Source organism: Aptenodytes forsteri, unplaced genomic scaffold (genome assembly GCF_000699145.1).
Source record: "Aptenodytes forsteri isolate BGI_AS27 unplaced genomic scaffold, ASM69914v1 Scaffold200, whole genome shotgun sequence".
Taxonomy (NCBI): Eukaryota; Metazoa; Chordata; class Aves; order Sphenisciformes; family Spheniscidae; genus Aptenodytes; species Aptenodytes forsteri.
The window spans coordinates 2,393,650-2,410,324 of NW_008796187.1; the positions used below are offsets into that span (position 1 = coordinate 2,393,650).

A 16,675-nucleotide genomic window follows, 5' to 3' on the forward strand; every position below is an offset into this window, starting at 1 on the left:
TGATCTTGGGTTGGGAATTAGTTTTAAAAAAAAAAAAAAAAAAAAAGCATGGTTTAGTTACTTCTGAGGCCCCCAATTGTGCCCATGTTGCCATTATTCTGATAATTTAAAGCAGTACAAACCCAGGGGAGATGGGGAGGGGGGGGGGAAAAACCCTCCAAAAAAAACCCCAAACACAAAACCAGGCACAAGGTGATGCTGCCGACAGTGCTTGAAGGCTGGCTGACTCCATGCTGAATTCATACACACCCCAGACCTTACTTCTGAGGCCCCCAATTGTGCCCATGTTGCCATTATTCTGATAATTTAAAGCAGTACAAACCCAGGGGAGATGGGGAGGGGGGGGGGAAAAACCCTCCAAAAAAAACCCCAAACACAAAACCAGGCACAAGGTGATGCTGCCGACAGTGCTTGAAGGCTGGCTGACTCCATGCTGAATTCATACACACCCCAGACCAGGTTCCCAATGTCGAAGTTCTGCAGTGGAGCAGAAGCCACAGTGGCATGGTGGTCATGAGTGCATGGTGCACTGTGCTCGTGAGTCGAGTGCTTCCTTAGCCAAGGAGCATCTTTTGTAGGGGGTGTGTGAGAAATTAAGCATCTGCTTGAGTGGTTGTCTCAGAGAATCTGTGACCGCAGAGGAGCGATGTGTGCAGTTACCACAGCACACATACTGTTGAGTCTCCTTTTCCCGCTTGACTGTGAAGTTGATGGACCTGCTTTAGCTTGCATTGGTGGAAGCTTCTGAGGCACTACAGTTGAGAAACATAAATTAGAGAGATCAAAAGAGGAAACAGGAACCTTTTCAAAAAACAAAACAAATTTAAAAACCTGAGCATACAGGCACATGAGAAATTTCTTTTCCTGTTTTAATCAATCAAATGAAGAACTGCTGTTAAAATGAAGAGTATTCCTTCATGGTGACATTTTTGTGTGTTGGCTTGTTTGTATTTCTAATAAAACTATACCAGTAGAGAAGGGCTTTTAGAGAATGTTTTTAATATTAAGGATTGTAATTCCCATCCCATTTCTATATCCAGAATTCTGTGTTAGCAATTGCGTAGAATGTTGCATTCGGGACTTAAAACATCAGGAGTAATGTGAAATATAACCAGAGAATGTATCATATTATCCTACCAAAATCTTATTTGTCAAGTGATAATGAGAAGGAACATTGACAGTATCTAAGGAAAAGCTTTCAACTTTTATTTTTAAAAAGAAAATGTCATCACTGTGCTAAAAAGCCTGTATTGCTTGAACAGCATTTGCGTTTAGACTTACCTGCTTTCCTTAAGGCAGCTAGCATTGCCAGAAGATACTGCTGCAGTGTTTACATTTACTAGATGTAAACATTTTTAGTGCCCATATTGCAACTTTCAGACCAAAATAAACAGAATTCCAGAGACCAGCATGTAAGCTTGTGCTTAAATTAGTGCCATGAAGAGGCTTCCTGAGGCTTTCTTTAAACCTCAGATCAGACCACAGCATGTCTTCACCCATTGTGGTAAGTGAAACTATGTTAGTAGTTCATTTATAGCTCGTATGTGTTTCCTAGAAATGAAGGCCTGCTCTGAGGGCCTAGGGAGCAATAGGATGAGGCTGAAGTTCCTACTTTGGTTTTCCTTTTCTCCTTTCTCTGTCACGTTTCTACACATTTCACATTTCTCTGAAAACCTCTGGCAGAACACGAGTGTGCTACCTGCTGTCACTGCTGCAGTGTCCAGCTCCAGCTCCTAGTCCAGGGGTTACAACTTTTCTCTGTGTAGAACAGAGTGCTTTGTGTTACTTTTTGAGGAAAAATGTATGGTTAAAAGGTAGCCAGGCTGTCTTTTTTTGAGTTTGTTTTGTTTTTGTCCTTAATATTTGAATTGGAAAACAATTGCTTAAGAAAAATTTGCTTAACCTTTCCGATTTTTGGCTGGAGTCATGACTACTTTGAGCTCCACACTCACTAGCTGGTGGGTTTGCAGTTGTAATGCAGTTGCTTGCAAGTAGCAGTTGGAAGTTTTGAAATTGTTTTGGTTTTGTACTCTTTTCTTGAAGAACATGATGGAACATTAAGCTCATATATCACAGTTAGAGAACCCCCAGATGTTGGGGGGTTTTGGTTTTCACTAAGGTACTATGCAGTGTGCTTTGTTGCTGCCACCCAATGGTCTAGTAGCATAATGCGATGCTGGAAAACCAGTAAGTCTCAGCTCGGACAAATCTTTTGCCTGCTCCTTCACTAGACAAAACATGAGGTAATTTTTGCAAATTCCGGGGGCTGGGAGGGTTTATCTGAAGCAGCACTTGAGCAAGTTCAAGGAGCTCTTCAGGAACTGTAATTTTGATGTTCAGTTGCTGATCTGCTGTTTTATTGTTCTGCATCTGTCTCAGGGACATACAGTGAAATACGTTAGCATGTGTGAATGGAGGGAATATGCCTGAGAGGTTAAATCCATCGTATTTATAAAGCTGGGAGTGGGAGGAAACATGTTAATAAAATATTGGGCTTTAATATCTTCACTATCTCGTCCTCTCTATCCTAAAATAATCTTTCAAGTGCTAAGTTTCCTTTAATGCCTAAATAATCTCTTGTTCGCAAAATATTGTCATAGATCTAAAAGATGATTTATCATTGTGTGCTTTTCATTTTGTCTTGTTTCTCATGCGGCACAACAGAAAAATTCACTGTAAGTGAACCTGAAATTACTTATTGTGCTGATTTTGCCTGTAATTCCCAGTGTGTTTTTGTGTGTGAAGTGTTGGTTGTTGTTTTGGTTTTTTTGAGTTGCATGTGAAGAAACAAGAGATTTTGCTACATTTGGTTTTGTTTGATATTGTGCTGTATCTGTTTAATCATTATGGCATACTTAATTTTTTGCTATGTCAACTAAACAGTATATTCATGGCTGTAGTTAAATTCCTGGAAAGTGTTCTGCGAGCTTCAGCTTTATTATATCATAGTAATGCCTGACAGCATCATGGTAGGTAAGGTCTGTTTGTGTCTCTGATTAAGTTTTTATGGGAGTGTTTGACTATTTTATTAGTGCATTTTGAGCTGACGTGCGGTATTTGTAGTCTCCTAAGCTTGTGAAACATGCTTTAGATTTATTTATGGTTTTTTAGCTAATGAAATCTTGGACACCAACATTTCCTTTGAAGTTCACTTTTTCAACTAATGACACCTGAGAATATTCTTTTAATCAGGGCTGTCTTATGTTTATCAAGCTTTGGCACCCAGTAGTTCTGAAAATTCATATATATTGCTCACTGATTTTGTTATTTAAATAAGAAAATGAAAGGTAATTATCTATCTTAGAAACTTTATTTTTAAACAATTCTTTAGCTTCCAGCATTGGAAGGTCTGTAACCTGTGCTAAACCTTGTTCTGTTTAAACAAAAATCTGATGTTTCTTTCTTCTTGACCAATTTTTCCTGCTGACTTTTTTTTTTTTCCCTAGTCACGGGCATGTTTTGGTGTTTGTATCTCTCCCAAATTCGCTGGGATTGTCCAGGTGTTATCGAATGCTTCCATGGCTTGCAGGCAGCAGGCAAATCATTGTCAAGTTACAACATTGTTGTAACATGTCAGTTTTTCATGTCATCATATTGGTGCTTCAGACCAATTTTTCCTTCCAGACAAATTGAGAACATGAACCTCCAAAGCAGAGAGCCCATGAGGTCTTTCATCCGCTACATCTATACAAAGCGTTCACACGGAGGGGTGAGCCAAAGGCTTATTTACAAAAGGAAGTCATCCTAGTGTAACTTGTTGAAATTAGTACAGAAATTATAGAAGCACTTTCATACAAAATTTATACACTTTTGTGAAGTTCAGCCTCTTTCCAGTGATGTAAAATTATTGGGGAAACTTTCACATTAAAAGATGTCTCTACAGAGTGCTAGTTTTGATTCTGCATAAATAACAGTGACAGAACTCAGAGGTGGGCTCACCAAATTAAAAGTTCTTAAAAAAAAAAAAGAAAGAAAAAAAACCAACCAAAAACCAAACCCACCACTTTGTACAAGTGATATGGAGAAGAGTGTGGTTCAAATACAGTTTCTTTGCTTTCTACGAGCTAGCTTGAACTTGGCTCTCATTTGTGACGAGGATGAAATGAGTAACACTGCACGATGTGTGATGTACAATGAGGATGGGATGCTGTATTTGGGCAGGGGGGAAGGACAGGTGGTTCTTTCTCCAGGCACAGAGACAAATGCAGACTGGGATGTCCCTGGTCAGCAGATACATTCGCTGCACAGCTGAAGATGGCTAAATCCTTCATTGGATTTGGAGAGGAGGGGTCTGTAGGGCTACTTATGGATCCAAAAGGGCAGAGAACTGGCTCTGTCCAGTTTATGAGACATCTTTCTTGGGGTTTTTTTGGACATTCTGGGACAGAACCAGGGAATTTTAGCTCCAAACAGGACCCCGTGGTTTTTGGAATATCTTCTGGGATTTTGTGCTGTTGGTGCCCTTGATAAAAGGAACGTACCTTGGGCCAGCGCAGGACTGCTGGGCTCAGTGCATGCTGTTTGCCAGTCCCACAGTGAGTTAAAGCTAACCTTAGCCAGACACTTCTGTTGACAGCAGCGGCGTGGTTGTATTAATTTGGGGGATTTTTAATCAAGCTTCAATTCCTGATGTCCTGTCCTGGGGGTGCTTGGGTGGGAAGTGAGATGGGTCCCATGCAGAGGGGTGGCACAGTTGTCTGTACCTCAGCTGCGCTCTGCAGGTGGAGCTCAGGCTGTTGGCTGGTGCTCTGCTGAAGAAAACCTACTGATTAGGTACCAGCCTTTTATTTTTGATGCCTTAAGATAACATGTAACAGAGTTACTTAACGAGTTGTTACTTTGAGTAAGGTGTGTTTCATCTGTAGTTGGGGTAGTAAGCAGTAAATGTCAATTGGTGCTTGCCTCCAGTGTGATGTGCACAGTGCTACTGTCACTCCAAATGGTGTCTGCTAAAACTGGGAATACTTCCATGCTGTCTGGTTTAAGTTTCTCAGCATGGGTAGAAGCAAATAAGATGCTTTCCCTACCTCTGAAGTGGCACCTCTTTGCCGTTGCTTTTCTGCTTTGAGGACAGTCATTGAACCTTAAGCAAAAGGGGGGAAAGTTGGCAAAAGTTCTTCACTGCACAGTGAAGAAACTGCACTTCTACCAGTCTGTTTAATGGTTCTCTCTAGGATGCAAAAGAAAACAACCTCAAGTTAGGAGCTGTCATTGAAGTGTCAAAACCTTAACCTATACAATTCTTCAGCATTACAACTTGTGCACCTACCTTAACGGATTGGTAGCTGCTATACCTACTTGCCTTTGCAAAACCTGATGTGTAACATCATTTTTGTTGATGTGCTTACAACATGAAAATGATTGCTGAGTCGCTATTTATGGTGTTGCTGGTGATTCGAGGAAGGGTGGAAGAGGGGGTTGAATATTGCTTCCTCCTCCCCCAGTCAGTTTTCAAAGTCATTCACCAAGAATTTGAAAAAACAGTGGTCTGAGTGAGTTGGAAAGCGCTGGTTCTTTTTGATAATGCTTCTCAGACTGTAAATAAAAGCTGCTATTATGCAATGGTATAAACAGTATGCTTTGAGACTTTGTATTAGGAAACAAATGAGAACAAAACCTCACATTGTGTTATCAGATAACTTCTTAAAAGAATTAGTCTCTGTGTTTGTTTTCAGCCTATTGTATGTTCAGTAGGTAAATCTTAAAAGTTTAGGATATCATGTGTACTTAATGTAAGTCTTCCTCCAGGAGGGATTATTCTACCAGAAAAGCATTTAATAACAATGCAATTGGTTTATACTTAGTCTTGTCAGAGAGAAATTAGCCACCAACTTCCTTCCTTAATTCTCCCACAGAAAATCTCCTGTCGATTGTATTCTAGGTTTTTAACTTAAAGTTAGATGAAAAGGCAATGAACTGTGTTTGTGCCAACTGTTTTGCCACCAGTTTTGATACAATAAATGTTTCTTGTTTAATTTTTAAGAGGTGGCCTTGAGCTGATGTTGTCTTTACTTTTTCTCCATGACAGCTGTAACTCTGCGAGGAGACAGTGGTAGAAGATCGGAGAGGAGAGCCAGGCGAGTTTCAGCATGTCTCTCAGATCATTCACTGGCTAGTGACAGTGGCGTGTTTGAAGCTTTAAGCAAAAGGTCAGGTGTATAAATGCATAGTAAGCTGGGAATATTCCTGTTCTACCACACGGTCTGAAAGAATTCGTTGTAAACTTCTGAATACGCTTTCAAAATTGCTAATTCTTAGTAACGTAAGAACATTAGATTGCATGTTTTAAAGGAAAGAAGCTTTTTGCATCCAGTTCCACCGTCATGTTCACAAGTGCCAAGTCCCTTTCACTTTATTGTCTCTAACATTTTAACACAATATACTTTTCCCTTGAAAGATAGTTTTCTCAGCTTATTAGTCGTAAATCAGTAATTTTATTTCAATCATCTATAACAAAATAAAATTACACAGAGTGCGACTTACAATTCTGAGTAGCATGTGATAAAAGTATAACTGCAAGGAAGAAATATGTGAACTGCTGAAAATCTAAAAATGTGTAGGTTGACCCAAGTGTTTGAAGGATGGGTAAAGACGTGCTATTTTATACAATTGTTTTAACACAATAAACAGTAACTGGGAAGAAGATAAGATTTTGAGGATGCTAAAGAGAAATGGAAGGCAGACTAAATATCAAACTACCCTAAATATCTTGAAAGAGGTATTCTAAAAACTCATTTTTTGAAATTGTGAATTACTACTTCTGTGTGTTTTTAAATAGATATCTTATAGAATCATAGAATCATTTAGGTTGGAAAAGACCTTTAAGATCATTGAGTCCAACCGTAATCCCTTCTTAATCCCTTCTGTATTACCAGTCCCTCCTGTATTACCAAACAATTGCTTATATTCATAAATCACAAAATAAATGTTCATTTCATTATGTTCTAACAGCTTAGGTCAGTATGTAGTTTACAGTACTTTCTGTTCCTGCAGGAATGAAGATCTGGAAGAGCCTGTTTATGGTGATGCTGCCAGTAGTGAAGAACCGCAAATACATGTTGGTTTTCTGTGAGTAGTGTTACTCCTCTTTCCCCCTGTCAACTCAGCAGGAATTGCTCACTAGTTTTCTTGGTTTTGGTTTTTAACTTTCTAATAAACTTAACTGCAGTGGATAGTTTTGAGAAGTTTCTGAATTGAAAGCCAAAGTTCAGTGGATGTACAGATTAGTCATCACATGCCACTTTCTGCTGGGGATGTGCCTTAACTACAGTTCATTCAGTGTCCTTTCAATGCTGGCTGATAAAAGGGCCTTCGTTACTTCTTTCAGTAGCATTTTCATTGTCTGGCCCATTAATGAGTATGTGGATATAGGGATACGTCTCTGTGCGAGATCTGACTTTTATGCCAGATGAAGGAGGATTACCTTAGGAAAATCACAGATGAAGAGACGCCAATACAAATACAGCTCCCAAATACAGCTTTGAAGTCCTGTGCTTAGGGCATGCTATTGTTAGTAGTGGGAGGAGCGTGGGGAAGGGCAGATTATAGGAGTGCAAGGCAGGATGTCGTATCTTAAGTCAGCCCTCCAGAATCGTCTCTACCCCTTGGAAGACTAATTCTGAAGATTGGGCGTTTCCAAATCTCAGCCAGGTTTGTTAGTTCCATTTCAAAATTCATGCTGATGTGAAAGAGTAGAATTTTTTATTTATTTTCATTAACCCATGAAAATAATGCAGGCTGATTTGTCTAATGTAACCGATGCATTACATATGTGCGCGCATGTGCACACACACACATACATGCATATGGTGTAACTGTTTAAACCAAGGAGTGTATTTTATAAAACCTCTTCGCTATCAAGAGTCACAGTAGGGAATATTATTCTTTTCAAATTGAATAATGTTTAATTATCTTAGTTCTGATAACTTTGTTACTGTAGCTAATATTATTAATAATGTTCTGCTACCAGAGAGTGATATCTGTAATTGCTTTTGATTCAAACTGATTTAAGAGATTTGTTTAACAGCAAAAGGTGCTTTTACATTCTTAAAATCTTTTTAGTCTTTCATCTCCATCTCTTAAGCAAAGTATTGATGCTTGTTGACTAACACAGGAAATTTGTTTTCCAGGCATGACAGTGGAAGCGAATGTCTGTTAGTCCATGTATTACAGCTGAAGAACTTCAGTAGTCTAGTTGTTAAAGAAAACTGCAAAATGTAAGCTTAAATTTCACCCAAAGTCTGATCATTTCTTGTTTTGTGCCACAATGGTAAATACCACAAATTTGTTTGCTTTCATGCAAAATTAAGCCATTTCTGGAGAAGATGGTATGTCTTAGTTTACATGAGGATAGGGTTAATTTTATGGACACAAGGTGTCCCTTTTGTAGAATCTCTGTCATAATGGTCAGGTAACAAGCATAGTCTCTAACGACCCATGTTCTTACGTGTTTATTATGCACAGGAATGTTTGTTCAAAAACATCAAAGTCATGCATCCATCACCCCATGCCTTCTGGCCCAAAAGCTGTCTACGTTATTTGCAGTATTCCAGAAATACTATTTCCTGTACAACTTTTCTGCAGCTCATCTGCGATGTATCCCAGAAGCAGCTTAGTGTAGTTCCCTCAAATTTCTACTGTAACGTCTATATTAATCAGTGAGAGAGATACCTTGCCCTTTATCTTAACCAAAAGAAAAAAAACAAAAAACCAGGACCTCTGCAAGCTTTTGTGGCCATTACTGCTCTCCTTGAATATCTGTGAAACACCTTTTGAAGGTAATTTTAGCACAAATACTAGCTGAGAATCAGTACAAACAGTTGACTTTTTTTAACCTCTGTCGGCCTGTGCTACTTTTTCAAATTCTGTATTGCATTATATAGAAAGTTGCTTAGTTTATTCTAATAAATGTTTCTTAAATAATGGCAATGTTGCCATAAAACACAGTCTTATCTAGTGATATGTATCTTAACATATTTTAAAGAAACTTGACCCGTGAAAATTGTTGATCTTTATCTCTGGGAGAGGTTGTTTGAAAACTGTGGAAAATGAAGGTGTGATAACATTGTTATGTTGTAATATAAGTCATTCTGTGGGAGCTGTTAAATTGACATACATCTCACTGAATGAGTTGATCTTTGTTGAGAACACTTGATCTTGCTAACTCTGCAAACCTCTAGTGGAAATTCTTCGTATCAGTGAGTGCATCAGTGTCGGTCTTTTGCTTTGTTTTCAGTGTGAGTGCAAGGGCGTGCTATAGGGAAAAAATGTGAGTATTGAGTAGTACTCAGCCATATTGCCTTGTAATTGGAAAAATAAGTAAGTGTCATCTGAACAAAGTCAAGTAGAGTCAGCAAGGTAAAAAAAGACTCCAGAGGGTTTGTTGGACATTGTTATCAAGGCAGTCAGGTATCTAAGCAACTCTCAAAAAGGCAGTTCTGTTCCCCATCCTTCCCTGTTAACCACTTGCACAGGAATCAATCAATTGCATGGCTGCAGGGTAAATCAATTGGTTTGACTGGTCAAAAAAGAAGTTTATCTTACCAAAACCAGAAAAAGCTTTTAGCCAGTTTAATGAATTCCTCCATGCAACTGAGCATTCATTGAATCAGAGTTACTGGGGGCGGACTTACCTGCAGCAGCTGATGAACGGAGGAGTTGGATTGCTCTCTTCTTGCATCATGTAAAGCTGTTTAGCTAACTGATGCTCCACATGGCAGCACGGCAGTTCCACCACAGTGAGCTTTTCCAGTTGTCCTCTAACCATTTACTTGGTGGTGGTGGTGGTGTAAGAGTTCATGCAGCTGTGTAGTCAACTTGAGTGAGCCTCTGAGCTGGATTCTTTTAATCCTTAAGCCTTATTTTTGCTAGGTTAGCTTTTTAACCCAGATAAGTTTTCTAATCTGGTTCACAACACAGTTGCATGAAGCTGTTTGCTGGCACGAGGGAAAGTATGGCAAAAACCAGGATATTGCAGGGGCTGGACAAGCAGTCAGAACAGGGAGAACACAGAAACAACTTCTCTAAGTAGCTCTGCTGCCTTCTGTCAGATTAAAATAGTTTTGGATTTTGATTTTTGGCTTGGAGTCTCAAATGAGATGGTACCAGATATTTAAATTTGTTTTTTAAGATGACAGGTGGGTGCAATGATTGTAGGCTTCTTTTGCTATCCTTTTGTGCTGAGTTTCTTAAGGGGCAGGGGGAAAGGTATGCTTAGTGGGTGGAAGGGAGAAATGGATCAGTGACACCAGGGCAATTCAATCGCCTAAACATAGGCATGTGTTTCCATTTGAAATATCATAGCATAGCACCTGGCCTCCAGCTGCTGCTGCTCAGGAAGGCCGTAGCTCTCCCATAGATCCTATGTCGTGTTTGCTAGCCCCATGTAGATGCCTCGGATACCTCGGGGCATCTCAAATGCCACTTGGTGACTGTTTAAGCACAAAGTTCCAAAAAAATTAGTTTTAGTTAGAAAAAGGTAGGGTTTCCAAATCAGCTTTGCAGTTCTTCTGTGTTAAGAATACAAAGTAAACTCCTGTAACGAAGAGATTCCAGAGCAGATTATTAACGTAGAAGTTACACTGATGTTTTTGCTTAGCTTGATTTTAAGAAATGCAAAATAGCTTTCTTTATCTCAACTGTACTATTTGTCTATTTTGCTGTTCCCAGTCACGTGAGAGTTTATTTGCCACCACTTGAGTCAGGCACACCAACCACTTACTGCTCTAGAGCTTTGGAATTCCAAACTCCGTTAATATTTAATGAAGTTTTCCGAATCCCTGTGCATTCAAGTGTTTTGAAATTAAAATCACTGCAGCTGTATATCTGTTCAGTTGACCATCAGCAACAAGAAGAACTGTTGGTAAGTGGTCCTTTTTCTTAAAAAGCTCTGTGATATGGGAAACTAAACTTACTTAAGGAATAATTTTTGAGATTGAAAAGAGAAAGTGAAAACTTTATTTTTCCATAAGAAGTGCCAACAGAGTTATGTTAATGTGTCTGTTCACATATGTAATTATGGTTGTGTTAATAAAAAATACATAAGTATCTGTGAAAGGCGGGATTTTTAAAAAGTTGAAATATGTGCATTTTAGGTTACAGAGTCTTGGAAATAATTAGCAACATTAGCAGAGGTTGAGAATTGGAGCGTTTTAAGCAGTGTTGAAAGTAATGTTATGTGTACTATTTAACTGTTACATTGCAGAGGCATATTGAAAATTGGTATAACATTTACATTCATTGCTATGGGATTTAGTAGATAAGAAGTTAATTCTTTTTTTATTTAATGCATTTCTTACAAATGCCTGCTTTGGGGAAAGTTGAAAAATCTGCCATTGCTAAATTTTGGTGCAAGAGGGAAAGCATTGTCTAAAAATGAAACTTTTCCCCAAAGACTTAATCTGTCAGCTTTTAGACTACAGTGTGCTCAAGACTTCTGTTTCTGCATGGCACTGTAACATGTGCATGATGAATCAGTATAAGTAAAATAGTTTCCTAATAAAAAGATAACAAATACAACTCCCTTCTTGCTATATAACAGTGGTCCAAGAAGACTACTGTTACATCAATCTTAACCTTGTTGCAGGACAATAGTGGTCCAGGCCAGTTTCTGTTACACCTTTTACTTTAAACTGATGAGGACGTCTGATGTAGATGCATTCAAATAAATGTAGCAGTTGTTTAAATAGGTTACGTGTGTTAACTGTGTAACTCTAGATGTGTTAAATGTTAACTTCATTTAGCTATTTTCAAATGTAAATATACTTAAATAAATCTGCCTTGGGGCTGATATCCTGGCTATTTTGAAGTCAGTGGGCTGGCATTTCAGTGAGGTGTTCTAATGGGTTAGTGAAAATTTTTTTAAGCCTATCAAAGTAGTTAAGAGGTACAGGCATCTCACTGTCATGCTGGACTATGGATAAGAGGTGTTTATTTGAGCAAACTGGTCAAGAATGCATGTTTGTTAGTCCACCTTTAAAACTAGGTAGCATCTTATATAAACAGTGGTCTTAATGTTGATGGAAGCTGACTCAAGGTCTTGTCCACAGTGGGAAGTTTTGTCATTTTTGCACTACAACCTAATGAAAGAGAAAGCATCTCGAGAACGGGCTGGATATATTGGTGTAAAATGCTTTATACTGGTATAGCCTGTTCCTCTGGGAAGCTAAATAGCTATTTCAGTGTAAAGCATCTTTATATTGACACAAGTCCATCTAAGTTTAGGGTGCTTTTATTTTAACTGCTATTAGTGAATTAGCAAAAAATGATAGGCCTTCAAGTTATGTTGGTAGGATTTTTTTCTCTTTCATAGTCTTAGTGTAGTTTTGTTAGAAATATTTGTCTACAGTAGTTGGTAACATACTTTAGCGTAAGTTAACAATGCCACTCAAAAAGAGAGAAACAATGCCATGGTTTCTTAAGGTAGGTGCATTGAAGTATGTATTTAAACATGATGATTGTTGCCCTCTTGCTGTAAATTGAAAATAAGCATTTTCTCAAACTGAGGAATCATTTGCTACCTCTCTGTGGAACTGCTGTGATGGCCTCTATAATTGTCTTTCAAAATCTCTTCCACTGAGATTACAATTTTTTCCATCCATTTGTTCATCCCTATATTTCTGACGTTTTTGATGACTGCATTCTTTTCAATTAGATTATGCCAGTTAAATGCTTTCCTAAATGCAGAAGCCAGGCTGGAGTTTATCCTAAGCTAAACACATTTTTGTACAAAACAGGGAAGGGGGGGAAAAAAAAAAAGAAAAAAATATTCAGGCAAATAGTTCTAAACTTCGCTTACATAGAGAAGTAGATCTACTAAATTTGTGGGATGGTCTTTCCATTCCCTCAAACTTCTACTCATATGCCCTGCCTTGCTGAAAGATCTTTTTCAGTTTTCCTACAGCTTTCTGAAACTGTGCTTCCTTAAGTTAGCTTATTTCTTCCCTGGTGGCCTCATCAATGTTGAGATAAGGGAGTTGTTATTTTCCATGGTTAGCATATATAGCTCATGTTAAAACATCAAAGAAATGCGATTGCCTTTCTTGGCGATCACATGGCATTGCTGTTTCACTCCCAGTTTCTGATCTTTTACAGCCCTGACCAAACAATTATTCCCCATGTCTTAATTTATTTGAATTCTTCTTCTTGATTGTAATATTTGTCTTTTTGCATTTCATGTTTTTATTTCAGAACATCCATCCCATTTTTTAACATAATTTTAAATTCCGATCCTTTTCTCATAAATTTTACAATCCCTCTGTTTGACATCACCGAGAGATTCATAAATGCTTTTACTATTCTGCTATCCCAGTTGTTAACAAATGCATCAGAGCAGGCACGTGACAGACCGCTAGCAGAGCCACCTTGGTTTCTTCATCCTTTTGAGCGCCCTCCAAATCTTGAGGTGGAGGCGAAATATTAATTAGTCCTTTCAGTACTGATAATTATTAATTGGGTTCGATGGTAATTTTCTACCCAATTAGTCATTCACTTTGTAGTAACAGCTTCTGTGGCATGCTTTCTTAGCCGCTTAATAAATGCGGTGTGTAGGGGAGTGTCAGACATCTTAAGAGTCAACGTATGCTTCTTCCAATATTGGTGACAAGAAAACAGCTTTCACCTCTGCCTCTAAAACCAAACCCAGCATGTCTTATACGTTTTCCAACTCTGATGCAAAAGCGTGAGTGTTCGATACATGTTTCTTTCTTACAGTGTGTCAGAACAAGTAGATAATTAGAAGACATCTCTGTTTTATGTATAAAAGAAAAGGTATCTCTCTTTGTAGCATCCAGTATACTGACATAAAACGACGTTCTCAGTAACATGTTGTATCCCGATATGACATTCTTTTGTTAGTCTCAAAAACTTTTCTCCATTGTCCTTTATACACCTGTTTAAACAGAGCCCCAGGGAACATTCATCTTGGAAAAACAATATGATGATTTTTTTTTAATTATTATTTTCTAACTAACTGTTTCTTTACCCGCTTAAAGTTGAATGCGGTTTCTGTATACATTTGCTACTGCCTTTACAATTAGAATCATTGCATCCAGCTATTTGTTCTGTGAGAGATTAAAACATTTTTTCCATGATTTTTTCCAGTGGTATAAATGAAAACATTCTTAGCATGTGGTCCATTAGTATGGAAATGAACAGGTTGTAGAGACAGCCAGATAAAGCCAAAAGCAGTAATTAAGGCTAGCTAATAAAAAATCATCGCTAGGTCCAGCTAGTGAACTGATTCAAAAAAAGAAAAAGGCATGGATTTGCTCACAGCTCTTTTTCATTTTGGTCAACACCACTCAGAAATTTCTTACATGAATGGATGGATGGAGTAGGGCTACTTTGAAGTTGGGAATACTTTTAGTGGGAAGCCTCCATTAAACCTGTTTTCACCTGATTCTGGGGGATGTAAGGCTGGCTTGGAAAGTGGAAAAATGGCTTTATGGCCCATTTGACTACCTTATGATGTAAATAGGCAGGAAAAAAAATTGTTTTACATGACGTTTTTTCCCCTTTGGAAGATGCCTCTGAGGATCAGAGAATGGAAGGCTATCTCAGAATATAGTTCTCTCAAAAGAAAACAGATTAAAGTAATATTGTTAAAGTAATACTAATTTAAGCAAATGTAGAAATCAGATGTGTAATTGAGAGGGTTTTTTAAATAAAATATTAAGAGTTGTCAGTTGTAACAATCATACCTACATCAGTCATACAAATTTCATTTTTCAACTTAAAAAAATTTAGTATCTACTCTGGTCCTTTCTGGTAGTAAGCAAGAGGCAAGAAATTCAGTATCTTAGACATCATAACAACACAGAACAAAACTGTCTATTTTTAAGAGACACTATTAGTATTTGGTAAAGTGGGGTTTTTACATTGTAAGTAAAATACTCTTTAAATGAGAAGGTGTCTATCCTGCACTGTATGTTTACCTTATTGTGGTCAATGCTTTTTTTTGTTTACAGGGCATTGCTCAGATAAACCTGACTGATGCAGAGAATTCTGGTGACATGCAGCTTCACTGGTATTCTGTTCAGATCTTCACTGGTTCAGACCCCCAGAGAGCAAAGAACAAAAACCAGTGTGAAGAAAGTATTCCCCGGTCTTCTGGAAATGTAACTAGAGTTAAAACAGTATGGCTCTGAAAAAGTGCTTTGTTTACTTTATTTGACCTGCTGGGTGGTTGGTTGTGATCTTACCTGGGGCACAGAGGTGATACCTTGATTTAGCTCTTGTGGCAAGAGCTGGATTTTAAAAGAATAATTAAAAGCTAGATCATGTCTGGACAGGTGCTTGAAATAGTACTCTGTGTATGTTTGTATGCACACTTCCAGTCCAACTAACTAAAACTCATTAAAAATTTCTGCCACTGCACTTCAAGAGGTTGTCAAGAAAGGTTGTGCAATTTCCATCCTTGGAGATTTTTCAGCCCTTGACTGGGCCCAGGGCAACCTGATGTGGCTATGAAGCTGTCCTTGCTTTGGGCAGGACATCAGACTAGGTGACCTCCGGAGGTCTCTTCAGACCTAACTTGCTGGATAACGCTCCACAGTGAGATGAAGTCTGCCTGGTTTCTGTGAGAAGTTGCATTCATGGAACACCACGTACTTTTTGATCATTAAGATTCAGGACAGATGTTTTGGGGTTGGGGTGTGTGTGTTTGTTTTGGGGTTTTTTTGGGGGGTGTGTGTGGTTTTGGGGGGTTTGGGGCGTTTGGGGTTTTTTTGGGGGTTTGGGTTTTTTGTTTGTTTTTTTTTTTAAGGAACTTACAGTGGCTATGTTTTTATTTCATTTTCTCTGAATAATATACATTAAACACAATGGCTTGTTCAAACAGTTTTATCTGAAGTCTAGTTTACCTTTCAGGATGCAGTGACAGCCCTGTTAGCTAGGACAACTGCCCAGCTGGAAGCAGTTGAGAGAGAGTTGGCAGAAGAGAGAGTGAAACTGGAGTACACAGAGGAGGAAATCCTGGAGATGGAAAGAAAGGAAGATCAGGCAGAAGCCATATCAGAAAGGTAAAAATAGTCGTTTAAATACCTCATCAAACAGCTGAGTGATATTTACACTGTGGGTATAGCCTGAAATACAGCAGGTCCTTATTCTGAGATCTGCTTCCTGTTAGTGTTACAAGTATAAAATTCTGTTGTTATGATGATGTGCAAACAGGAGAAAACCTTATTTGAATAGCTGGCTGAGTTTAGAGGACTTGGAATTTGGGGAGTGGGAAAACATTATATCAGACAGAAACTTTTCTAGGGAGGCAACTGTAATGTGTTTGCAACAGCACTGTACTAAAAAAAAAAAAAATAATTTTGTGGTGACATGGGAAACTGTCAAAGAAAGATATGCATTGCCATGCTTATGGAGTGAACATGCAACACAGCTCTTACTATTTCAGGGTTTATTACAATGCTGTTTCATCATTAATAATACTCCTAGTTTGTTACATGAGTTAGTTTTTGTTATTGTTTTCTTAGTATTGTTTTAAAGACCAGAACATATGCTTTAAGAAAATTAGGGAAGATGATTTGTTTGGTTGGTTTTGGCATGAAATGTGTTTGCTTGTCTGTGCATCTGCAGAAATGCAAGCAGGATATGTTCTCCCTTTGAAAATTGTGTATTTTTATTAGAGAAATAATAGTCTAAAATGACAAACACCTAGATAATGAAA

At 38.2% G+C, this 16,675-nt stretch overlaps 1 protein-coding gene across 3 annotated transcripts in view; it reads left to right on the forward strand.

Annotated features, from left to right (window-relative positions):
• WWC3 (WWC family member 3) overlaps positions 1-16,675 on the forward strand; it is a 68,724-nt gene that overhangs the window by 42,298 nt on the left and 9,751 nt on the right. For 2 of the 3 annotated variants that reach the window (XM_009287836.2, XM_009287837.2), the window contains exons 11-16: positions 6,029-6,149; positions 6,994-7,068; positions 8,130-8,216; positions 10,669-10,861; positions 14,967-15,134; positions 15,868-16,019. In XM_009287836.2, coding sequence (XP_009286111.1) covers positions 6,029-6,149; positions 6,994-7,068; positions 8,130-8,216; positions 10,669-10,861; positions 14,967-15,134; positions 15,868-16,019 — 796 coding nt within the window. The remainder of the gene's footprint in view (positions 1-6,028; positions 6,150-6,993; positions 7,069-8,129; positions 8,217-10,668; positions 10,862-14,966; positions 15,135-15,867; positions 16,020-16,675) is intronic. The other variant, XM_019474263.1, reaches the window with a different exon arrangement.